This window comes from Gekko japonicus, unplaced genomic scaffold (genome assembly GCF_001447785.1).
Source record: "Gekko japonicus isolate JY-2015 unplaced genomic scaffold, Gekko_japonicus_V1.1 scaffold550, whole genome shotgun sequence".
Classification (NCBI taxonomy): Eukaryota; Metazoa; Chordata; class Lepidosauria; order Squamata; family Gekkonidae; genus Gekko; species Gekko japonicus.
In genome coordinates this window covers 805,921-832,528 of record NW_015167070.1, presented here as the reverse complement: position 1 = coordinate 832,528, position 26,608 = coordinate 805,921, and the positions used below count along the sequence as shown (strand labels likewise).

General features: G+C 41.0%; 1 protein-coding gene across 2 annotated transcripts; it reads right to left on the bottom strand.

Moving 5' to 3' along the window:
• Window positions 1-1,587: 1,587 nt before the first annotated feature.
• On the bottom strand, window positions 1,588-24,626 carry ING3 (inhibitor of growth family member 3). Of its 2 annotated transcripts, none has more exons than XM_015412686.1 (12): window positions 24,453-24,626; window positions 24,222-24,293; window positions 20,055-20,155; window positions 17,411-17,476; window positions 15,684-15,780; window positions 13,812-13,883; window positions 13,399-13,518; window positions 11,475-11,632; window positions 8,549-8,739; window positions 6,198-6,390; window positions 3,611-3,649; window positions 1,588-2,321 (listed from the first exon to the last, which is right to left on the bottom strand). In XM_015412686.1, the coding sequence occupies exons 1-12, from the start codon at window positions 24,478-24,480 to the stop codon at window positions 2,205-2,207; spliced, it is 1,254 nt and encodes a 417-aa protein (XP_015268172.1). In that variant the 5' UTR covers window positions 24,481-24,626; the 3' UTR covers window positions 1,588-2,204. The 2 variants fall into 2 exon arrangements, with proteins under 2 accessions (XP_015268172.1, XP_015268173.1); XM_015412687.1 differs by having other exon boundaries at window positions 11,475-11,533.
• Between the last annotated feature and the right edge of the window lie 1,982 nt (window positions 24,627-26,608).

Here is a 26,608-nt window from a genome sequence, read left to right as displayed (position 1 = left end):
CATTGATTTCCCCTCGAAAGTGATTCAGAAACTCATGTTGGTGAAGAAAGCTGCAGATGGGCTATTATCAGGAGCTAAACAGAGCATGGCTAGACAAAGCATGCATATTACATGCAAGTGTCACGTTAATACTTATGCTATGCTTCAGTTCTTCTTGGTGGTTCCACACTTCTAAAATCCTAATGCACTGGTTACTGAATGTCCCATTGTGTTGATTGTACTATCTGTAATCCGTCTTGAGTCCTTGTGAGAAAGGCAGACTACAACTAACATAAATAAAATAAAAATCAATAGCTTTTACTGAATTTTTAATATCCTAGACTGCTTTTCCAACCAATAATCCAGGTAGTTATGTCCTATGACTAAACACAGTACATGGAAGTAGATCTGCTTGATTTCAACCTACTACCGTTTAAGAGTCTTAGGGTAATGTCTAAGTGACCTTCCTTGTTATGGGTAACGTTAATAATTATCTCACCCTCAAAATTGTCCCAGAAAAAACATCCTTTTAAATAAACAGCTTCTTCCAAGCAAATGGCGGGGGGGGGGGGGGGGGGGATGACACACAGCATCCCCAATGGAGTTATCGACAAGCGCAGAAGCATTTTCATCTCATGTTTCCTTCTACCCCTGACAGGAGGAGGGAAGTCGGGTTCCATACCACATTTCCATCACTGTGAGGCTCCGTGAACACTGCTGCTGTTCTGTTTTTATGTGAGGCCCTGCTTCCACATGAGGTTTGAAGCTTCAAGCTGTTCTTTGAATGCTGCGATTTAACTCACTTTACGGTCATTTTATTTCATTATTCACATATGTGAATATCCACCCCCACACACACACAATCTTGTAAGGTAGATTCAGCTAAGAAATGGTGATAACCCAGTGACTTCTGCAGATTTCCTAGCCCAATAAGGACTTGGATTCCTTGATGCGAAGTTTCTCTCACACTATACTGCAACCTCTTCAGCATGCCATGGAAGCAATCTAAACAGACAAAACCATTTTCTACCTTTGTATAAGCTGTGCTGGATTTGACTGTGCTTGACATTAGAAAAACACAATATGCTTATTAAAACCATTAGCACATCGTGATGGTAAAATTAGCACTATCTTTAAATATAGTGTAATAAGTTTTCATTTAAAATGTTGTGCCTAAATTCCTCATATAATTTATGAATATTTTAAATCTATAAAAGTGTTATTTTTAATAATTTTCTGGTCAACACACCTTTCTTTTAAGGGAACATTTGTTTGACATTAGAAACAGGAAAACCCTGACAGACAACGATCACACGGCAAGCATAGCACTTAGTATGTTAGAGATGGAAACCTTTTATTTATATATATTTTTTAAAAAAATAAAAACTATTTAAAATCCTCCAGTTAATTAGACAGCATATTATGAAAGCTCCATGAAATGTTTTACTGTACTTTTTTGATAAAGTATGCAAAGCATTAATACTACCATTTGATTTTTTTAATTGTAACACCTAATATGTTCCAATTTAAAGGATCCACTTGGACAAAAAAATAAACACATTTGGTATAAAAGGTTTATCACTTTTAACATCCTTGTAATGATGGCCCCAAAACATATAAACACTAGTGGGTTTTGTTTTTTTGTTTAAAGTGTACAGGAGTCTGTTTTTTGTTTGTTCTGTAATAAGTACTCTAAAGGACACCAGCCCAGTGTATACAAGAACCATTTTCTTCAGCCTGCTGAATTTAAGTTTCAACAAGAAACAAAGCTATAAAGGCATTTGGAAAAATCCCTTCTCTTAACATTCTGACTTTCTGCACCACCGTATATACACAAAATATCACATCACAGTTTTTGTGTACAGAACATGCAGCAGAATGCCAGCTAAATTATAAAATCCTTCAAAACCTTCGTTGGCTGGAATTTGTTTGAAGACTGAATGTTTGTAGAATGCCCACTGCTTAGAGAAAATGGCTGGAGAGTACAAATGTCTGCATATGTTTGCCACTGGAACAATCCGTGGCTAACTGGAAAAGTATTTATAGCACAACAGTAGTGCATAAATAATTTAGATACAATATTAAAACACAACTAGCAAAATTAAGTCAACATTTTATGACAGCTAAATTGATCCTTCTTTGACCGTTTGCAAAGAAGTGTTCCAACCCCACCCCCCAACCCCGACCCCAGTAGCACAATATTTTCCACTGACGTGGCAGGACATTTATTTATGCCTATTGCCTCTCCTCTTCATCGCAGCTGTACATTGTGGACAGTACCATTTCCCCTTGGGTGCCTCTGTCAGTCCAACACAGCCATAATGGAACCACTCAATAGGACACTGAAAGGCAAGTAATGAGAAAACACATGTCACTGCCTCCTAAAAAGCTTATGACAGACTTTCAGCACTTGCAGAAGTTGAGAAGTAGTCTGTAACATGGCTCATTTTATTTATATAAAGTGAAAAATGGGGAATAAAAATGCTACCACTGACTGGGAGGATTTGAAAATAAAATCAAGGGGGGGGAAGGCCCTCTTTTAATGGTCTGCAAGTGCTATGAGTTCTTCTGTGGAATTCTTACTCTCCCCTCATCCTAAGGGTTTTGCATGTGCCATGGGGTTTTTAATTCCTGCTCTCCCTCAACCTCCCCTGAACTTTAAAGCAACTCTAGAAATATCTACAGCTATAGCATTAGAAGCAATTTCTAGATGAAAGGAGGTAAGGAAACCCTGGTGTGAATGGACAACCCTCTGCATGCCCTGGCCTTTATTTTTGGCTTAAAATTGTAATTTTTAACAATGTAATTGTCTGAATTTAATGGAAACCAGAGCACGGCTTATGACGTTTAAATATTAGCTACGTCTACATTATAATTCTGACCCAGGGAGCCTCATATACCAAATGCTCTCAGAGTCTAACATGTCAAACTGGCTAACATATATTGAGGGAAAAAATTAAGGCCATGGGTATATTTTTGGATTCACTGACTATGCTCCCATTAATGGGCGCATTCCAGTTGATCAAACAGAGAATGTTGGCTACTGAGCATGAGTTACATAGTCTCACCAACAAAACCTGCTCTCCTCTGAACTTCGAGATACCCTTCATTGTAGGTAGGATGGTTTCATATTTATCCTCCCTACAAGCGCCACAACTACGTAGAGCTTTCTCTTTAGCCAGATGCAATACCATACCATCTGCCAATCTATATGGCAGATTCAATAAGACAGCAAACGCGGCTAGACATTGCCCTTGTGACTCTAGATTTGTTGAGGCAGTCTAACATGTTTTGTTGCACTGTCACTTTTATGTAAATATATGCTCTAAATATCTAAACTCTATATTGGCCAAGATGATGGGTTTTTTCAGATTCCCATAAAGTTTACAAACTTTTGAATGACTCCTCTGTTGAAGTAACTGAGAAAGTGGCTAAGTGCCTTCAATCCGCCATGCTGCTACACCAAGAAAAAGTACAGATGTAACCTATTATTTTATCCAGTGTATTTGTAATAGTGTCCCACTTGTATATTTTTATAATTACTTTGTTCTACTGATATATGCCAATAAAGGCTGACTTGACTTGACAATGTAATTTTACATCTAAAATCTTTCCTCCTTTCCATACTTACATCTTGATTATCACAGCCCACCATTTCACCATAGGAAACCTAGTTGAAAGGAAACAAAGAAAATCTTAGTATCTTCCACAAAATACTTCACTTCAAAGATACTTCATTATCAAAGAGACATAAATGGGACACATGCCAGGTTGTCCTAGGCTGGAAACGCATTCATGTTATTCACTGGCTTTTCTGTTCTTGCCTGTTTCAGATCGAAAAAGACCAGCAAAGCATGCCAAGAACTCCCTATTTGGTTACTCAACAAATGTTTTGATTTTCTAGATTATCCAGTACCATTTAAAGCATCCATTTTACACATGCTTGGTAGTCACTCTGATGAAATCCCTAGATAAAAATAACTATTTTCACAAGGATTAGGAGAAGATTATATCTTTCTATAAAAAGTGAAACAAACAAGGCAAGCACAAGAAACTTCTTATCCTCAGCTCACACTTTCTTATTCCACACAGAATTCCTGGCTTCCATTTTAAGTTAAAGGTTGTTTGAGTGTTTTCAGGTGAAAGCCCAGAGATACAGTTGCACGTATCTGCTCACAGTACTAATCATCTACTAGGTGAAGTGTGCTATTTGTGTTCACCTACACAATTCATGTGATTAACATCAAGCATATATTCATTTTTTTGCAGGAATTCATGCATATACAATGCAGCACAGAACTAAGTATGAGTTCAGCAAAGGTTAATTCTGGGTATAAGCTTTTGTGTGCATGAACACTTCTTAAGAGACATTGAAACAGACTTCCTCAAGCCTTACATACAGGTAGAGAAAGGGTGGGAAAGGTTGGTTTGTTACTCAAAGGGCATTTTTTTCAGCTGATCCAAAGGGCATTTTGAATGCTACTGCATGCTGGATAATGTTTCTATAGAGCAAGACTGAGCTCTTCTAAAAAGTGGAAATACTTTTATATGCTGCCTCTCCAGAGAATTGTTCAAGGCTATTCACAATGAAAACAACAAAACAAGCCAAGTCCTAAAAACTGCATAAAACAATGAGCAGTCTAGTCATAAAATTGTCCTCAGACTAGAAGCAAAGCAAAAAACCCCAAGGAGTTCCTTTCCCCCCCCCCCCGCTAAAAATCTGGATTAAAAGAAATGTTTTGGCTTCAAGGGGGAGGACATTGTAAAAATGAGGGGCTATGACAGAAAAAGCCCAGTCTCTCATCATCACTCATCTCACCTCTTGCAGGTGGGAGCACAGAGAGCTGGGCTCAAGCACAGGATCTTAACTGATGGACTAGACAACATGGTAGGAGGCAGTCCTTCAACTATCCCCGTCCATAGCCTTTTAGGACCTAAATGGTACGAATTAGCACTTTTTTCTGTAACCAAAGCACCAAGGAACATGAATATTCTAGGAAAAGAATGGCAGTATAATGAACCAAGCCAAAATTTAAGTAGTCAACTCTATTATCCTGTTATCATCTGAATCTCTTAAATGAAATAGCTGTTTCAAAAGCACTAAAATGCCTCAATATATTTTTAGATGTTTTGCTTGCAGTGCCTTCTTTTAGGATGCCCTATCACCAGGCACTGGAACTTCCACCTCACTCAGTCTTTTAATACAGCACCTGACCTATCTGGTTTCCTTCTCTTCTGTATCTTACTTCCCTTTGCCCCTTAATTCTTGCTTCAGACTAAATATGCCTTTCCCCTGAAGGTGTATATCTACAGTTAGGACATCAATTGATATTTCTACAATGGACAATAAATAACTATTAGTCTGTGTTTTATTGCAACCAATACTGTTAATTCTCTCTATCTCCAGCCTATTTGGTCAGTGTTACCTAGTGTTACCCAGTGTTTTAAATTTCTCTATAGTGCTGAAATTGTGGAAGCACATAATTGATAATAATGAATTTTTCATAAATCGTTACCTTAATATTTTATTGTATGGAGACAGAAATGCTAAATTTCAATAATAAATACTATACATTCCATAACTATAGAAACTAAACCGAACGGGGGGAAACTACATCTTTGAAGAATTCAAATATTTTGACAAATATTTTTGAGGCGGTGAAGAGAAACAGTGGGTATACTGCAGAAACTGTAATTGTGTTGTACGAATGGGCATGAACATCGGGAAAGCCAAGATAAGACATAAAATGTACCAGTTAGTAGCTGGAACGCCTTCTCTAAACAGCTTCTGCTATCAGATCCTTTAGTATTCTTGTATGGGATGGACACAGCCAGTTTAATTCAGTCTCACATAATTCTCTTCCTTACTGCAACTCCCATCAGACATTGCTTTTGTAGATGCAGGTACCCTCCCATAATCCCTGGGATAGTCTTTTTTGGTAGTCCTTCCCTTTTTACCAGCAGAAAAGCTGGCTGGTTCCAACACCAAATGATTCTGATCACAAAGGGTCTGGCTTATTTTAGAATGCTCATGCATTTTATAATCTTAGAGTTAACATTACAAACTGAATAGACTATTATATAACATCTTCTGTTACCTGAAATAGTCTGTTCCCAAGCAAATGAGCCTACGAAATCATACTGTCATATTTGAAGCATTCTCTGCTATGAGCAGAATGTTTCATGTTCTATTCTGTATCACAGCGGAAGGGATTTACCTGATTACAAATGCAGTAGCGTGGCTCATTAGGATCGTACGTCCAATCAACCTGGTTATTAGTATCGGACTCGGGTATTACTGCTGTTTGCTGAGAAAGTTCCTGTGCTAGAGCAGAAGATGAGGAACATGACGACAAAGAGGAAGACGAGGAAGATGATGAGGACTGCTGACTTGAAGATTTGTTATTGCTTCTGAAAAATAAATATATGCATCCTAAATATTTTTTCATCCTCTGTATAATGGTATGAATGCTGAAATTATGAGAATGCTACAACAGAATTTTAAGCAGTTTTACAATAAAGCATATGTTAGTATAAACTTTTTTAGCTTTAGCAGCCACATCTAACAGTTCAGTAAATTTTCAAAATGTAATACACAGGATTTGCAAGGTGGGCAGTGTAATATTGTATATTTTTAAAAAATGCTTTCCCCTCATATTACTTAAGATTCTACAGTAAAACATATGCTCAAATAATAATTACAAGCTTCATATTAAAATATGTTAATGTTCTGATAGCTGATTCCATTCCATTCTTCTCAACTATCCAACTTACTTCCAGAGCAAAGCTCTGCATGTTTAAGCCACACTACAATCTCTTAAGGGATCAGGAACAATGGCTCGCAGTGTTCTTTCACTCTTTCAGTAGCAGTACAGTACTCTTTCAGTAGCAGTACAGTTGTATGTTAGTCTAAATCCACTTTGCATGAAGCCTCAGGTCCAATCAATTCCCTTCTTGGCCTGGACCACTGGTTCCCAAAGTGGGCAATACTGCCCCCTGGGGGGAGCTGGAACGATCCAGGTGGGCGGTAGGAACCTTGGGTGCAATTGGGGGGCGCTGAATAAGGAGGTGGTGGAAGCATAAGGAAAGAAGAGTCCAGAACCTATCTAAAGCAGCCTTTTCCTGTCTTCTCCTGGTCTTCCCTGGGATCAGGGAGGGAGGTGGAGAGGGGTCCCCACAGCCAATCACAGCCATGCATTTGCAAACTGCAAATGCACGTGCACCCTTGTAAGACTGGTGTTGCTGTGGTGGTCGCTGCTGAACTCTGGCTTCAGGTCAACAACATCTTTCTTTACTTACAACAACATCTTTCTTTACTATGCACAAATTTGTCACTGCATCTTTTTGTCCACTTCTTGAAAGTAGATTTCCAGGGGGCCCTGAGTAATTTTGTTTTTCCTGAAATGGGGGCGGTAGGCCAAATAAGTTTGGGAACCTCTGGCCTGGACAATTTGATCAGCTAGTCTAAAATATGCCACGTCCTTGCAGATTTTTTACTGACTTCCCATAATGTTTCAACTCTTCTACACCAAATTCACAGACTACAACATTTAAAGCATCCTCTTTTCCTCTTTGGAACACTTAAAATGGGCTTTACTGAATATTTTATAAAGTTTTTATTTAGCAATACCAGCCATATCGCTGTCTTGACTGTTGCCTTCCTTAGCTTTTAAAAAATATTTCTTTTACTCAAAACAGACATGTCATGCTGATGAGCTCTGATTAAGAGATAAGAAAGACTGACAATCAGATGCTGTATGAGCAGAGATGGACAGATTAGATAGACAGGCAGACTTACTTGACTGCTTGACTGTATGCTAAGCAATACTGAGCCACAAAGACTGAAGAGTGCTGGCTTAGTTAGTTTTAAAGTTAAGACTTGGGGCCAAATGAGTTGTTATGGTGTCCATGGGTCCGACCTACGGATGTCAATGCGTTTTAGAGAAGAATTTGGCCATTTAAAATGCTGCAAGGGCCAAGCCCTGATGCAGAAGGATTTGGTGATCTTGTGCCCCTTTCCCCCTTTTTCAAGGGTTTTAGACCTTGAAAAGGCATGGGGGAACCACACAAGATTGCCTGGTTCCGTTATGCTATGGCTGCTGCATTATTAAATGGCCAAATTTTTCTCTAAAATGGTATCAGTGATTCCAATAATGTCTAGTTTGTCCCTCAGTGACCATTTAGCACTAAGGGGGGAAAAGACTACAGAGAAGGGCAAAAAAATGGCAGAATAACTGCCAGAAGGGAGAAAATCCATCCCCTAGGTGGTTAGATATATTTTTCTGCTCCAGTCACAAGAAGTACCCTGTCTTAACCAAGAATCTGTTATAAATGAGACTGTTGCGTGTGCATGCTACATGTATGTGAAGAGTGCATTTGTGCACACAAGGTTTTTAAAAGTTGAAGCTTGCTTTACTCCAACTACTCAGGGCAGGAAATAACAAAAATACAGAATACTGAGTTATGTTTCTTTCAAAAGCTGCTAAACATTATTGATAGTAGATTTAAGTTTCCTCCCAATTCTTAATGGAATGCAGCAGAAGAGAAGTAACCCTTTTCATTAACTCACTTGCTTTTTCGACCACTTCGAGAATCTGTAGTTGAAGAACTCAATGTCTGTGATAATGTAGAGGCCAAAGCAGATGACGAATAGCCAGCTGTGTCTCTGGATAATGAAAATTCTCTTCCAAGTTGGAAGTCGTTGTTCTTAAAGGCTTCATAACTTGCTTTTAGGCTAGACGTTCTCCTTCCTTCCTTCATCTAAAAGAAAACAGTAATAATATAAACACAGTGCACCATCATTTACAAGTATTTTAAACACCAGATTGTAACTAGTACAGCATGCAGAGTGTAAACTAGGTTGACAAAGCATGGAATTGTGTTCCCCAATTTGGAACCCTAAATCAATGGTGAGACCTCATTTGGAATACTGTGTGCAGTTCTGGTCACCACACCTTAAAAAGGATATTATAGCTTTTGAAAAAGTGCAGAAAAGGGCAACTCGAATGATAAAAGGGTTGGAACACTTTCCCTATGAGGAAAGGTTAAAGCGCTTAGGGCTCTTTAGCTTGGAGAAAAGACGACTGAGGGGTGACATGATCGAGGTTTATAAGATTATGCATGGGAAAGAGCAGGTAGAGAAAGAGGTACTTTTCTCCCTTTCTCACAATACAAGAACTCGTGGGCACTCCATGAAACTGCAGAGCAGTCGGGTTAGAACGGATAAAAGGAAGTACTTCTTCACCCAAAGAGTGATTAACACATGGAATTCACTGCCCACAGGAAGTGGTGGCGGCTACAGGCATGGACGGCTTCAAAAGGGAATTAGATAAGCAGATGGAGCAGAGGTCCATCAGTGGCTATTAGCCACAAGGTATAGATAGGGGCTCTGGGGCAAGTGATGCTTTGTCCTCTTGATGCTTGGGGGGGTCAACAGTGGGAGGGCTTCTAATGTCCTGGCCCCACTGGTGGACCTCCTGATGGCACCTGGTATTCCTGGCCACTATGTGACACAGAGTGTTGGACTGGATGGGCCTTTGGCCTGATCCAACATTGGCGTCTCTTATGTTCTCAAATGATCTCTACACCCACCATTTCCCAGAAACATTGGGTTTGATCTACACTAGCTTTTCCACTCACACAAGGCACTTCTGTCATTAGAACAGAACATTTCTGCCTCCATTCCATTGCAGCCCACTGAAATTCTGCTCTTGGGGGACCCTCAAGAACAGCATGAAAGGGTTCCGCAGCAGGAATAGGGAATTGGTGGAAATTACTCCACCCTTTTTGTTAGCAGAAAATTTTGCCTAAATCCAACCCAGTAATGAGAATATCCATGGCTCTTGCACCCCGTGCCATTTTCAGTGGGATTCTGATCTCACACATGTGAACAAGGCTGCAGTTTAAGCTTCTTTATACACTTGGAAAGTGCAGCTGGAAATTTACTATTCTTGTACTACTGGAAGAAAGGCAGGGCAAGAGATGGGGTAGAAACAGAGGTGGAGAGTGCAGGCTGCCCCCTCCATTGGCAGCTGAACTGCTTTGCTGATTCATGAAGGGAAATAAGAGGCAGAAACTACAGCTTCCACTCATAATAGGTAGGCAGTGACATCTGCCAAACCTGCTCCAGAAAGGACAGACTGAACAATTCTACTTGAGCATACTGGGAGACAAGCATGACAACCTGAGAAGGTGAAGAGGAGCACAGGAGCTGTGGCTCCATTCCACCTCACTCCATGATAGAGAAGCAATACCATCCAGCCTCCATGCCAGGGAAGCAATTTGTTTTACTAGCTGGCAGACTGAGCTATGCATCTTACCTGCCCAGCACACAAATCGTACATGTATTTGTAGGAGGAAACAAAGGCGTCAGTGATGAGAATCAGACCATCCACTCTAAGTCATGATCTGCAAAGTCTCAACATGTGTAATTTTAGCTAAAGGCACCAATTAATCCCTCTCCAGCTGCTATGAGCTCCATTAGAGGAAAAAGACAAGCAGCCCCCCCCCCCCATTCATATTTAAATAAAGCCTGAAGTAGTGGTGGTGGTAGAGTTGTGTACTGGTTCACAACCGTTTCTGATCTGAAGTCTGTTTTTATGTCCCTGGGTTTTAGTTTTTATACTGATAATATTTAATTGTAAACCACCTCGAACAGGACTGTGGAGAGGCGCCATAAAAATCTCCTAAATACATAAATATAACCAAATCCTGCCCAATGCTACTCCAGTACTCTAAGCATATTTTTCCATTTTGACTTCCAGTATTAAAGTCAGGCTGGGAAAAAATACTGAAAGCAAATTAAGGGAGGGGAAAGTATAATCTCATGAAGGTTGCGTTTTTGTTTAAAAACTGACACAACCCTCCACTTTATCATCCTAATAAAAGTAGGATATGTTCACTGATATGTTAATTAAAATCTTTCTGTGCCTGCTACACAAGTGAGAATTTCTGTTAGCTATAGAATGGGATCCCCCCCATCTGCCTGTAATACAGCAGTTGAGAATTCTACCACAGCTTGGTGGAGAGAACAGGTGGTTATACCTTGAAAACACATTTCCACTGAATCCAATGGAAATGATTATTGATTTCTGAATATGACTAGCTTTAACTCCAATATAAAGAACCCAACACTAATGTTTGAAATCATAAAGGACCTGAATCATACTTTTTCTTTTTTTGCATACCCCTATACTTATAATTCAGTTGCTAACTCACCAAAACCTACTTTTCTTTAGGCTCTGGCTGCAATCAAGTGCCACAGAGTTTCAGCATATAAGAAAGCATATCAGTGAAAATCTAAGGCTGCATGCCCATGCATTCTTTATGTGGAGAAAGTCCTGCCGAAGATGGTGGGGCTGCTAAGTGCACAAGTATTAGAGAAGATGACAGTAATTTTAAACCACTAAAAACAATCCAAATTGAACGAAAGATGTTCCCTTCCTAATGCAGACATCTGGTGACAGGTACTTAAAAACATAGCTTAAATTCCTTACCTGTGCCGTAGCTTGCACTGCCTGAGCTGCTGCCATGGTAATAGCACCAGCTCCAGCTCCTGAAGATAATGAGCCCAGGTTATACGATGCCAATGGCTGAGAAGAATTTGCATTATATGCACTGTTGGATGAGGATGATGAATTACTGTTTCGACACCCTTGATGAACAAAGGGAACATATTTATATAGTCCAAAGTGAAAACTGAAAGTAGATCTAGATTTCAAAAAGCTGAAAACCAGTGGTATCTACTAATGAAATCGAAGGCTGCAATTAAGTAATAAGGTACAATGTTTTGGGAGAATCCTTGGCACTGCTTTCTCCAGAAATGTTTACCAATTTGTTTACTTTTTCTCTCCAGGAATAAACTAATAATGTTGTGAGGAACCAGAGCGACTCACCTCACATCAGTAAGTCATTAAATATGATACAAACAACAATCATTTTAATGAAGATGATAAACTATAAATACATGCCCAGAAAAGTGCACCGACTTGAAAACTAAATTCATACCAGTGGAATTACCATAGAAAATGAGCCAAGACAATAATCATAAACTACCTGAATGTTTTTGCACAATTAAAAAAAAAATCTCCACTAGATTATACATCTGATTTGTTTGTAGATCAAGTCCCTCGCACTTTCTAGAGTATGCAAGTCAAAGCAGTGTAATGATGAATATCTTAGAAAGAAAATGCATAACTTTTGAAAGTTTTAAAAAACATGCTTCAAAATATTTTGTGCTTCTGAACAACAACAAAAATCAGAAATCTGCCATAAAGAGACAACCTGGCCTGGAGTACCTCAGTCATTCACTATACTATACCACATATGGATAAGTCGGGTACCAAAAAGAGCCCAGGGAGATATTTTTGTAAATTGGTCACTGAAGTGGAGAAGAAACTCTTGCTTTAAAAGATCCCCCTGCAATCTACAAAGAGCTGCAGTGATCAAAAACAGAGAATGCAGGTTACCTTCATGTTACCTATAAGAGAACCCTGGCAGCACAAGGAATATACTATGGACACAAGCTCTTAATCAGTGTGAACCAGTATGGTGTAGTAGCTAAGAGTGTCAAACAAGGAACTCTGGGATCCACTCTGCCATGGAAGCTGGCTGGGTGACCTTGGGTCAATCACACACACTCAGCCTAACCTACTTCATAGGGTTCTTGTTGTTGTGCGGATAAAATAGAGAATTATGTAAGCTACCCTGGGTCCCCATTGGGGAGAAAGATAGGGTATCAATAAAGTACATATATAAATAACTCAGTGCACATTAGCAGGTTGAAAGGAAGCAAGGAGCCTAAAAGAAGAGGATGGAGGGCTGGTTTTAGGATACATTTACCCAATCCAGATTTTCCTACCCACAGGAACCTTTAGAAAGCAAAGGGGAACGTCACAATTTACAAATTAAACAACTGGCTGTGGAAGAAAAATGCATCTCCCAAGACCAATTCATACCTTTGCTAACATTATGCTTTGAACTCCAAAGCCTACTCATAGTGTAAAGAAGACTGGGGATGTACCTCTTCCGAGGTCTATTTCCTTCTCCACAAAAATGCCACTGCTTTTTCTTTAGAGACAGGAAACACAGCAATGTCAACATATGAACTAATGTTCAGAAACTGTCTGGTCATTAGTCAGCACTTGTACTTATGAATAAAACACACTATCCTCCGAAAGTCCAAATAGCTAGTGAGATGGCCTCCTCCCCAAGTTTAATATGTTCCACCAGCTGAATTTCAGACAGATCTAGCCTTAGCTGTTGTGTTTATGTTGTCCATGTCTCTAAATTTTTAACTGTAATCCTTGTGTCTCTAAATTTTTGAGGGGAAAAACCTGTGCTGCCTTTCTTCCAAGAAGAATCCTATAACTGAATATAGGAAGACTATTGTTTAATCCTCACTTTTGAAATTTTAATTACCTGTTGCATTTTCTTTGGAGGCATCTGAAGTGAGAGTTGATAGAAGGGCTTCAGACTTAAACTTCTTTTCAGGAACGTGGTCTGCTGTTGCATGGTGGGATGAGGGATTATGCTTCCTTTCTAGATTTAGATGTGGAAATATTATTGATACAAATGAATACTGGAGATTCATAAATGCAAAAGACTTAATTGATTACAGAGGAACAAAAACAGAACAGCTTACGTCCACTATGGAAAGAACCATAATGTTCCACTCCAGAGATTATTTTCAAGAAACTACATATCAAATTTTGGTGGTGGTTTAAGGAGAGACAGGTTGCTCATATGACTGCTGGTTCACAAGGAGAATTCTCTCTAGTTCGTTTTTTTTTTTTTACTTGAATCAACAACAGAAGCTAAAATGTTCAACTTACTTTCTACCGAAGTGTGTGAATGAGCATGATGATTATTCAGTGGTTGTGATGGTGTATCCAGTTCCAAAGAACCTATGGAAACAAGAGTTTGCAAGAGTGAAATATAGCAGTGACAATCTCAAAAACTGCAGTTTCATATGCCTATGCAATTCTTTAAAACTGCATTTTATTCAAATCTCTAGAAGACTATCTGAGCAGCAACAAGTTCTCTTAAACCAAAGGTGTCAAACTCATTTGTTATGCGGGCCAGATCAGACATAAATGTCACTCTGTTGGGCTGGGCCATCTGTGTCATAAAATGTAATGCTGGGTATTGGAGATATAAGTTTTATAAATGACACAGGCAAATCCAATTAATGATATTATTTGTACTCTTTTCCCCTCAGAGTGGCACGCACAAGACAGCCCAGTTGCCTCCCAATCAATGTGCCCGCCCTCCTCCTCCTCCTCTCCCCTGCTGGCCCCATCCCTTTGTCAGCAAACCGCACACCAACTTTCACCACCTACCCTCAGGTTCACAATTTAGTGCAGTGGTAACAATGCCAACTGCTTGGCTCTGCCCCCATGCAGTGGGTTCACCAATCCTCGCTGAACTGTGGTTGGGGGAGGGGGAAACACGCCTCCTCCTCCTCTGCCTTCACTGCCATTCCCCCACACTATTTTACCTCAGCCTCTTAGCCCCACCCCCAGTCATTCCCTTTCTATTTCTTGACAGCTTCAACCACACACACCTCACCATGTGTGCCTGTTCACCCTCCTCCTGAGCAGCCTCCTGCCTTCCTTCCCTTGCAGCAGTTGCTTGTGGGCCTGATAAGAGCCCTGGACGGGCTGGTTCCGGCCCCTAGGCTGTATGCTTGACATCCCTGTCTTAAACTAAGCAGGAATTTATCTGTACTATGTTCTGGTTTCTTATTTCCCTGAATTAAAAGTAAAGGTAGTGTAAGTCATGCAAAGAATTGTTAAAGATATGAATTAGTGGAGAAGCAACAGGTATTAAAGGCTTGTCTGTAATAGAATCAAAGACCATTTTTATTCTCCGCGCACAGTTCCTTCACAAGACATGAATGGTTTCTAATCAGGCTTAAAATTGGAATCTTGTGACAAATCTCTCTTTATTTTTATTACACCTGGATTTATTTTCAGCTTTCTGCTTATATTTTGGAGTACACAACTCTGCAGTTACATACTTAATTTAAAATGTATCTGAGTTATAGTAATATTATTCCCTCATCCATTTTAGCCTCACAGCAAACAACTATCAGAGGTAGGTTAGGGCTAAGAGCATGTCACTGGCCTAAGGTCATCCAGCAAGCTTCCATAGCCGGGGTGTGTGTGTGTGTGTGTTTGAATCTGGATTTCCCAGATCCTAGTTCAGCACTCTAACCACTATACAGCACTGTCTCTTTAAGCAACAAGCTTCTATACAACTTCTATTTTTAAAAAATCCAAAGCTGTCAGCACACTTCACAGAAGTAAACTCCATAAAAATCAACAGAACCCATTTTCATGTACTGGGTTGTGGATTAAGATTGAAGAAATATAAGGGATAAACACAAAGTGGTACTTATTCTCATTTTTAGAATGACAGTTTGATATTATTTAAGTGGATAATATTTACGAAGGCGTTTTGCACAAAACAAGAAGACTACCTATATTTACAAGTAAATAATGAAAATGTAAAACAGGCTTCACACACACACAGAGACAGACGGCGAGAGAGAGAGATGTCTCTACTTATTAAAATGCTAAACCCCAAGATATCAAGCATACTAGTATCTGCAACTTAAAGGAATACATTAGAACAACTATTTTTTTGATTATTCTGCCAAAGAACCACTTTACAGGGACTAGAAAAAAACCACACATACTTACGTCTTTCCAGTATTTCTGTAATCCCAGCATTATCTGCCTCAAGTTCCATTTTAAATTTAGCTAATTCCTGGTCCAATTTTCTTAAATGACGATCTACCTGATTTAAGAACATAAAAGAAATTCAAGCTAGTTTGCAGCCAGACAGAGACTCAAAACACTAGTATGGATCCAACCAGCTTTTTCGCCAGTGAAAAAGGCAAGTTAGGTCACCTCTGAACTCCCAAAGAGGAACACAGGATCTTCACGGACAAAAGCCATGTCATCAAATGGGGTCTGTATAGGGATGCCAGCCTCCAGGTGGGACCTGGGGATCCCCTGGGATTACAGCTCATCTCCAGACTACAGAGATCAGTTCCCCTGGAGAAAATGGCTATGTTGGAGGGTGGACTCTATGGCATTATACCACACTGAGGTCCCTTCCCTCACTAAACCCCATCCTCCCCAGGTTCCACCCTCAATTGTCCAGAAATTTCCCAACTTGGAACTGGCAACTCTAGGTTTGTAACAGGGAGGAGAACTGGGCAAGTCTAAGTGAAAATGCTGGCCAGATCTCATCCACTGGGAACAGGACATTGAAGTCATACTGTTCCCTTGTTAGCCTCCTCCACAAGCAACTGGTATTCATTTAGCCATTTTAGCATTTGCTAAAATGGCTAAAGTTCCATTTAGCCATTTTAGCAAATAGACATAATAATTTTCCACTGTAATTTATAAATTCTCTAAACTGGTGGCCATCATTACACCTTCTGGAAATGAATTCCCTCACTTAATTATGTACTGTACAAAGAAACATGATTTTGTCTGTCTTGACTTTTTTATAATGAAAACATCACACTGAAAAATTGTAATTATAATCAAGTGGTTAATTATACTGCACAGATTAAATCTAGCTGAATGAATTGAAACCATTATGCTTAATATGAATGGTTGCAAACTACAGCTGCAATAAAGAACTCACCAGTATACAACTACTTTCACATCCCCATGTCAGCTTTGGACTCATTCAATGAAAAACAAGTTTCATTTTCACCTGCCCCTGCCCGAACACAAACTGCTTTTAAAGTGAGAAACTTGCTAAAAGCAGTTTGCTGGCATGGCATACATGTTTGATGTTACAAATCAAAGAAGTCAGATCGCACTGGGAGCACTAAGGCCTTGAGCCAGGCTCAAGTAGTTTTTTGAACATCAGCGCACAATTTTATGATGGACTGGAGCACTAAAAGTATAATTCCATGCATGTCTAGTCAGAAGGCCCACTTTATTCAGTGGGTCTTACTCCCAGTTTAGTAGGCCTGGGATCACAGTCGTAATCCTAGCACATTTACTTGGAAGTAAGCATCACTGTTTTCAGCAGGACTTACTTTTGAGTAAATATACATAGGGTCTGGTTCTAGCATGTGTTGATCTTTTAACTGTTTACAAAAGTCCATAAAAGATCACAATTGTGCCTACAGACCAGTTAACAAAGAATCGAAAACAGAAAATTTAAGTAGTTACAATGAGTACAGATCCCATATTTGTTGTATGTTAGTCTTTTTCTCTTTGTAGTTGTGGTCGTCTTTTCTTTCACTTTTGAAAAATTAATAACTTAAAAAAACAAACAGAAAAACTGATTATCAGTTACACTTCACATATACACCAAAATGTCAGATGTCGAAACAAATATTAATGGCTTTAAAGTAAACTACAGCCCAGTATATATCAAGTATAAGTTCTATTTTACTTACTAAATCATAAATTTGATTGGCCAACTGTACTTTTTCATCAGCATCTTCCAGGGCTTTGTAATAATCCTGAACCGGAATAATAAGAGTAAAATGTCTTCAGAAATAATTTATAATAATTATTACAAATTTTGGCTAACATTTTAACATCAATACTTTATTAAAAACCCTCAATGAAAGCATAAGTTCATAGGAAAAATTATTTGTAAGAATTGACCTTATATTCATCCACCTCTTTTTGCATTCTCTTAGTTTATACTGTGATAATGCTGTACAAATTAAATATCATACACTATTCAGAGCAATGTTCTATATTTCAAGTTCAAAGTTCAGCTTGATTCGTGTACCCTGTTTCCAAAGAACGGGGGGAAATTCAATATATAGTGCAGTACGATATCTTCCTTGAAGACTGAGAATTTAGAATAGAAGACAATGTGTCCATGCAGGACAACATTCCAAGTGTGAAGCCTTAAGGTAAGGGAGGGAATCAGGCAAAAAATGCAGGGAGTTATCTTTGTTTCCCTCCTTTCCTCTGTTATTTTTTCCTGGTGTGTTCAAGCAGAGTCTTCCAAGAAAGAAAATTGCAAGTTATGCTTTAAAACCTAAGCAATACTTCCACATGAGTTGTGTCCTTTTCTTCTGTGGGGGGCATTCCTTTGTTATACAACACATTCCTCCAGCATTACATGCTTCCGCACATGCTAAGGAATAATCTTGAAATAAACTGAACAGTTCTTAGCATTAGAGGAGCACTTTCCATAGCAGAGGACTGCCCTTGCAACAGATGAAGTGCAGCACAAACAAAACAAGGGATCAAAGTCTATGGTCTTATGGAAGGGGGACCAGTTTTGGGTGCTTTCATAAGGCTGCCAAATGCCTGCTTCTGGGAGGGAATCCCCTGCCTTCCCTCCAATCCTAACCTCTTGGGCCAGAGGGAGAAACAGCAAGGGGCAGAAGTAACATTGGGCTACATGCCGACATTATATCAGGGGGGAAAGAAAACAGACATGACATCAGATGAAGCTCGAGCAACTATAGGGTTTATACCAGAATTTCTATAGCACTGGCCAACACACTGAGATGTCAGAACACAGCCCAACGTTATTTCCACCCCTTACCCTACTACCCCTGAAGCTCCTGGGGATGACAGGCTACTGCCTGGCATCCTTCCTCCCACACTACTCAGGTGAGATAGTTTTCATGAGAAGCTTTTCCTCAAGTTAGCTGCAGGCAGGGGTCATTTCGTAGAAAAAGAGGTGCAGGAGCTCATTAGCATAACTTATTTGCATATGTCACACCCCCTGACATCACCGGAAGTGTGTCAGAAGGCAACACCCACCGCTCAGGCTCCACTGGACTGTTTTGGATTGCTAGCTATTGGGGAAGGGGAACATGCAGATCTGCCCTAGCAGAGGAGGGAGAGCTTGTACCTGAATAAAACTTGGTCTTAAAGGTGCCACTGGACTGTTTTGGATTGCTAGCTATGGGGGAGGGACACAGATCTGCCCTCACAGAGGAGGGAGAGCTTGTACCTGAATAAACCTTACGTAAGAACATAAGAGAAGTCAATATTGGCTCAGGCCAATGGCCCATCTAGTCCAACACTCTGTCACACAGTGGCCAAAAATACCAGGTGCCATCAGGAGGTGTACCAGCTGGGCCAGGACACTAGAAGCCCTCCCACTGTTGCCCGCCCCCCCAAGCACCAAGAATACAGGGCATCACTTGCCCCAGCCTGAGAGTCCCTATCACACACACACACACACATATGCAGATCTGCCCTCACAGAGGGAGAGCTTGTACTGAATAAACCTTGGCCTTAAAGGTACCACTGGACTGTTTCCGACTGCTAGGGGGGGCGGCCTTCCAGCAGCCCGGCTGGCGATGACAAAGGGGGAAGGCAGGCGGCCTTCCAGCAGCACATGCATGGAGGCGCGGGCCAGCAATGGCGAGGAGGGGGCGACCTTCCAGCGGCCCGTGCGCAGAGGCACGGGCCGGCAATGGCAAGGGGGGATGGCGGGCGCCCTTCCAGTGGCCTGTGCGCGGAGGCACAGGCCAGCGATGGCATGGGGGGAAGGTGGGCGGCTTTCCAGTGGCCCGTGTGTGGAGATGCGGGCTGGCGATGGCGAGGCGGGCGGCCTTCCAGCAGCCCATGCGTGAAGGTGCGGGCCAGCGATGGTGAGGGGGGGGAGGCGCAGGCCCCTTCACCTCAGGAGTTAGGTCTTTACCTGCGGAGTGCCTACCATCTGTCCCAATCTCCCTCCTCATACCCGGCCATTGCAGGGGGCGGGGCTTCTTCGACACCAACAATAGCCACCAGAGAGGGGGTGCCGGTAGGTTGTCCCACCCCCCTTCATACACTGTGGCCCTAGCTAGGGAACAAGGGTGATTAGCACCAGAAAACCCTGTAAGCCACTCTGAGACCCTAACCATGGGACAAGAGCGGGATATCAAGTCGAATGTAAATAAATAAATAAATAAATAAATATGCCTGCCCCCTCGGCTCCTCACTACTGTTGAGCCACTCCTCCACGCTCCGGCCCCAACCGACCCCTGGCTGCAGGTATATTGTCAGAACTGATTCAGAGTCTGTGACTTGGGTGGGTGGGTGGTGATGGTATTTGACTAGTTTTTGCCTTACTCTTACCTTTTTAATTGAAGTCATTTGTTCTTCTCTCCATTCTGGTTTGTTTTTCTTTGCATTCATAAAAAATTCATTTACTCTTTGCTCCAGTTGATCCATTGCATCTTAAACACACACAGAACATCACAGTATATTTATTTATCTGCCACACATTGTGGGTAAATATATCTGCAGGCACATTTATTAGTAAAATTAATACCATGAACAGTCATGAAATACAAACTACTATAGACGTGAACAGCACTCGCTCCCAAATAGTTTCACTAAAAAAAACACCCAACTTATTTCTAAGTAATATGTTTAGGATTGACATGCCTTTCTTTAAAATCAACATCCATCTTTAGATTCTGTAACTACTGACTTTACTACATAAAGGAAGAAGACAAATGAATGTATCAGCAGAACATAATTAAGACTGTGGCCCTACACAGACTAACTTGGAAGTAGTTCCCATAAAGCACACTGTCAGTGTGATCCTAAAAACTCGTTTCTGGGAGTAAGCCCCATTGAATTGGCCTGAGTAGGATTCTAAGTAGATCTGCTTAGGATTGCTCTCTGGGATAACATATGACCCATCAGGCTGCATATTCCATTAAGATGAAGCAAAGTTTATCAGTTGTGGTACATTTACACAAATTCAGTCATACAGACTACTCAATGAACAAGGAAAGATGCCCCCACCAGTGCTCAATACAGCGAAAAAATATAGAAGCTAAAATCCAAAAATTGCTTTTTCAGGAACAGGCTCCTGGATGTCCTCATCGAAAGTGCTGCAGGACAGTTTTGGTCTGAAGTATAAATATTTAACACTAATATTTTTCTTCCTTATTTTCCTTATTTTACTTGCCAATATATAAACATTTACATTTCTTAAAATCCAAAATTTGAGATTATGTTGACACCTGAAGCCTTACCAATTAATTTTTTTAAGCTTCTTAAGTCATATCAGTATAACATGGGATTAAACCCTGAAGTTATGGTGCTGCAAAGGGAATGAATGAAAATGACTTTTTAAGGTTTCCCAGAGGATTATTCACTTGCAGGAAACTGAGGGTACAAATATTATTTGGAAATAAATCTCACAGAAACTAAAAGAACTTATTTACAAGAAGTATACTCAGAATATTTCCTTATGCACATAATGAAGTTAAATACAGCTAAGCAAAGCAGGCTACTGGTAGTGTTTTGAGTATTCCATGAAGAATTAGGGATGCCAAGTCCCCCCGGGGGGCGGGGAAACCCCCGCCCGGGAGGCCTGTTCCCCGCCGCCGCCGGATTGGGCCCCCGGGGGAACCCCACCCCCAAAGCACGTCACACGGAAGTGACGCAAGCACGTCGGGGACGTTGGGGGCAGGGCCACAATAATCTGAGGAAAAACTCTATGGTTTTCCCTCAGATGATTGTGGCCCCGCCTCCAACGTGCTTGCGTCACTTCCGTGTGACGTACTTGTGGCGTGTGCGCGCTTTGCGCGCGCGCAAAGACTCCCAGAGCAAGGCTGGACTCCCCCGCTCCGGAACAGGTAAGCACTTGGTAGCCCTATGAAGAATTCCATGAGAATTCCAATAAAGTGTACTTACTCCTCTGAACAAAGTGAGTCTACACTAATGTCTTTTTATCAGGAGGGTATCCCAATGTCCCTTAAGAAGAGATTTATTAAATAACATAGAAACAAAATGACTTTTAATACAACCCTAATCTTGAATTAAAGGCTGCAATCTCATGCATGCTTAATACAGGGAACATATTCAGTATTGAAAAACTCTGTAATGTTGATATTGTTTTGTCACACAATATAGGTTTTACTGTCTTTCTTTAGGAACTAAGCTATAAAGGTGCTTTTAAGCAAGGAAGTTCAGCCTTACTGAGTTTATGAGCTCTCAAATTCTTTGTACTTGTTTACCCTACATGCACCATTGTGCCATACAGTAGATTCAGGCAGATCAGGCCTACCACTTTTTTCATTTAGAAAAAATAGTTTGCCCTAGCAAACAGCTACATGAAAGGATAATCATTTAACTAGCACATCAAAATAGTCCCTGGGACAGATATTTCATAGACCAAATTCTTGTTTTGCCACTTGATGAATTCTTCATTGCTCTGGAATAGCCAGATATACCCATAAAATCGAGAGACTACTGCCAGGTCCTTCTGTTTCCTAGACTGTTTTTCAGACCTGTATATTACTGTAAGATGGTTACTGGGTCCGTTCTCTGTGACGATGAGCAAGTTCTGCCTATTTATAGCTGTGTGTAGTGATGTTATGGAGACATTTCTCCCTGTAGTTCATAGTTTCAGTTCTTCTGTGAGAACCCTACTCATCATTCTACAGGCTCTTTTCTGCTTCTATCTGTTAAATCTATCTGTTAAATCTACAAATTTTCCCCATCCTATTTTTGGCCCTTCACCATTTCTTCTCCATTGTACTTATAATACAGGGTGGCCAGGATTTAAGAGTATTTCCAAAGGAAAGAACATGGTCAGGGAAGGAGTCTGACTACAGAAGCTGAGCTGAAGGAGTAGTTCTGCTGCTGGGACAGAGCCCATCGGATCCTAGAAAGTCTGGCAGTAGTTTGCAAATCTTTTAATAACGATAAGACTGTGCTGCTTCAAATACGGATATGGTTCTCTTGATTCCTATTCTGGTTTGCCTATTTCATGTCATGAATCCATTGTTCACCTGCCACAATTTGTCCTTTTCTGCAGATGTTTGTGCTGGAATATGTACATTTAAAAAAGGAAAAAAAGAACACCAGTGTATGAAGACCTGTGTAAAAAATGTGTCCACATGTATAACTGTGACTCTGCTGCATGAGTCCTTATGTCTCTATGAAAATCTATGTGACTGTACATGTCTGTGAAAGAAAGCATGCTTGTTGTTACATGTTAGAAAACAGACTATTTCTAGGGTTTTTTGCAGGAATACAGATACCTTGGTAGCATGAACATGCAACAAAACGCAACAGTGGGTGTAGAGTTTTTTTGTTTTGTTTGGCATCCTGCCCCATCCTCCCCCCCCCCCCCAATGCAAGGGTTTCTTGACATGGTCTTTCTTCCCTGGTTTTGGTGTTATGTGTTTTTATTGAATCATTTTGTAATTTTAATTTTTTTAAGTTGTTCAAACATTTTAATGCTTTTACATACACCACCTTGTATACCCTGATGAAGTGGAAGGACAGCATGAAAAATGTTTTAAATAAGTAAAAATAAACAAACAGAACATTCAAATACTCCCCTGCTTAGGCTTGTGTGGAACGTGGGTACTTAAAGCATGTTCATACATACATGAAAATATTCCCCTGCCTAGGCTTGTGTGGAAAGTGGGTACTTAAAGCATGTATGTGTGCATTACAGACACACGTGTAATACTTTACTCTTTCAGTAATAAACCCTACATCCCAGAATCAGGAATCATTACTTGGATATTATTTCCTGACTAAGGTACATCCAATGTAAACACTCTTCGATTTATATTGTAAAAAAGGTCACTGACAGTGCAATCCTAAAGGTAACCTCAGTGCAATCTTGAAATTAAGTGCCTTTAAGTAGACTTGAGTAGAATTCTGAGTAGATCACCTTGGGATTGCTCTCTCAGTAGAATGCCAAATTGTGCTACTCACAGAGTTGCTTCAGTCTAAAACCTCTGATTTTGGACTGCAGCAACTCTGGATAGGACTGCACTGTATGACAAGAAATCTCACATCGATCATACTGCAAAGTATCAACGCTAACATCTTGTAGGTCTCTGGGGAGGTGGCATGGACACTTCCTAAACACACACACACACACCTTTATTGGCATGAATCCTAAACAAGAAACATATTTACTTGGAAACAGACACATTACTGAATTCAACGGACCCAACATGGTGCCACGCGTAACTGCTGTAAATTATAAATGTTACCCCCCACCTGGCAATGATAAATGTATTAAAATAATAAACATCATCTTTACTACCGCCTACTTTACTCAAGAGAGAGTGTTATGGGACTTTCTCTTATCCTGCTTAGGACACAGCCGAAAAGCTCCAGCACTGGGAACTTTGTAAAAGTGGCTGTCTCCATCGTTCAGGCGAATCCCTGACAGACGATCGTTCCAGCCTCCTCTCCTCCCCTCCCCAGCTGAGCGGCGCGTGAGCCGAGGCGCCCTGTGGGCGGGGCGGACTCACGTACTCTGCACCTGCAGGTCCATCTCGCGCATCTCGGTAAACCTGTCGCGGAGATCCATGGGAAGTTGTTCGATCACTGCAGGGAGGGGGGAGGAGAAAAGGAGCGAGTCAGTCAGATATGGCGGCCGCCGTGAAAAAGGGAGGGGGAGGGGAGGAGCTTCCGCCTCGCTCTCTCGCCGCTCCCCCTCCCCTTCAGGCCTGGGGCCCCCCGCCGCGCTCCCCACACAAGACTCACTCTCGAGGTAGTCCTCCAGGTACAGCATGGCGACGGCGAGGCCCGCGCTCGGCGGGGCTCCGTTGTCCTTACAACGATCGAGGAGAAGGGAGGGGGGGTTGGGTGGTTTCGAAAAAAAAACACCGCCTCGTCCCTTCCAATATGGCGCCGGCACCGCCAACAACACCAGCAGCTCAACTCAGCGAAAACAACATTGGCGGCTGACGGCTCTCGCTTCGGCCGCCAAGCGATTGGCTGCCTGGGCTTCTGACGTAATTGGCGGCTCGCGCCCTCCTGCTGCCTTTTGGGAAATGGAGTTCCTTGGGCCAAGTAACAGACGCAGGAACTACGTATCCCACCATGCCTTGTTCAGGAGCGATGGAGGTGCAGCCGTGTTTGTTTGTAGCGGGGAGCTAAGAATTGTGCGCATGTTGAGGGTGCTGATTTGGGAACTCTAAAGTCCGGGAGGACAGCTTCCAGATACTCCTGCGAAGTTCTCTAAACACTGTCTAAACTTCCGAGACAGTTACAAAAATCAGTAAACAACAGATTAAAGTGGAATGTCAAATCTTGGGGATAGAATGGCTTGAGATTGAATTGGGAGGAGATCGAAATCTAGTTCTATCAAGTGGAAAATGGTAGTGTAAACTCTAGAGTGATTAGGAAACCCAAAGGAGTGCTACTTGTGCTTCTGTTCCAAATCTGTTTCTGTGTTTGTGCTGGCAGCGTTTGCCCTTATGACTTCACTCCATCATCACCAGTATCAACACACGTTTGCTCTCTGAAATTCATTCTGCTGTTTTTCTCTTCCTCTCTGTCTTTTTAGGTACAGACACTTTGTCACCTTTCTCTGTCCAAACATTGCTCTTTGAGGTGCTGTTCTACAAATGTCTTTGTATAACCCACTAAGGTCCTAATATCTGCAGGGAAAGTGGGCAGGTTCAGTCTGTTTTGACAGCGGAACTCCCACCTATGGTTATTAAGAGTGTGTAACTGCTGCAACTACATGTACACTTAAACACAGACATAAGAGAGGCAATACAACCAATGCACTTTAACATTTAAAATAAACTCTATATATAAACAAAGCATGGAGGGTTTCATAAGAATCCTCATTCATTCCTGGTTGGTTGCTATTACTTCATAGCAATGGATCTTAAGGATAATACTGGTTACAGATATCTTCAACATCCACAGAGATGCACAGAACAGAAAAAAACCTGAGCACATAGATAATGCATTTATTTATTTATTTAATTTATACCCCGCGGGCTCAGGGCGGCTTACATAGGCACAAAAGTGCGATAAAAATACAAGAAGTTAAAACAAAAAACATAAGTTGTAAGTCCAGGTTAAAGCTCACAGATACTGGAATAGCATATGAGGTCTCCAAGGTGTACTTGGGAGGCTGCAGCTCTTCTCAGTTGGATCCAGCATTTACCTGCAATAATTCAAACAGGCCTTAAAACAGCAAAATCTATGCAGGCCTTTCCCCACCCTTCTGATGCTGTTGCCTCTTCCTGGGCCAGGCTGAACTACTTGGTTGCATTAACAAACAGAATACTAAAGAAGATGTATTGCAACAGTTTTTAAAAGATCAATAACTATAAAATTACATATTTTCACAATTATATGAAATTACTATTAAGAATCTTAATAGTCCCAAACCAACATTTAATAACTTTCCAAGAAATAAATTCACCTTTGTTTGAAAGGATCTCTAGTAATTACATTGGTTAACAGCATTTACCTGCAATAATTCAAAGCAGGCCGTAAAACAGCAAAATCTATGCAGGCCTTTCCCCACCCTTCTGATGCTGTTGCCTCTTCCTGGGCCAGGCTGAACTGCTGGCTGCTGGGAATAACCAGACCCCTTTAGGGAAGGCTACAAACACTGAGCATGCTCCATTAACTAAGTATAGGAGGGGGGAAGGGGAGTTAATTGCCACACCACCTATTGGCAAATGCAGGCATGCCTGATCCCTGTATGCTATTAACAGCTACAAAACTGCATGGGTTACATTTGATTAAGGAGCACTTCAAGCTAAGAAAATACAGATTTTTGATGTTGAAAAGAGTCATATTGTGTGCTAATGTACTACAAAATAGTGAACACACTTTTGTAACTTGGCATGATTTATACCGTAATAGCTGCTCACCAAGAAGACTTTAATTAC

Excerpts from the sequence above, each read along its gene's own strand:
- ING3 (XM_015412686.1), bottom strand. The coding sequence starts at position 24,480 with ATGCTGTACCTGGAGGACTACCTCGAGA. Across the intron at positions 13,519-13,811 it reads TTCACACACTTCGGTAGAAA|AAAGGAAGCATAATCCCTCA; the intron begins GTAAGTTGAACA and ends ATCTAAATCTAG. Across the intron at positions 3,650-6,197 it reads GCTACTGCATTTGTAATCAG|GTTTCCTATGGTGAAATGGT; the intron begins GTAAATCCCTTC and ends CCTTTCAACTAG.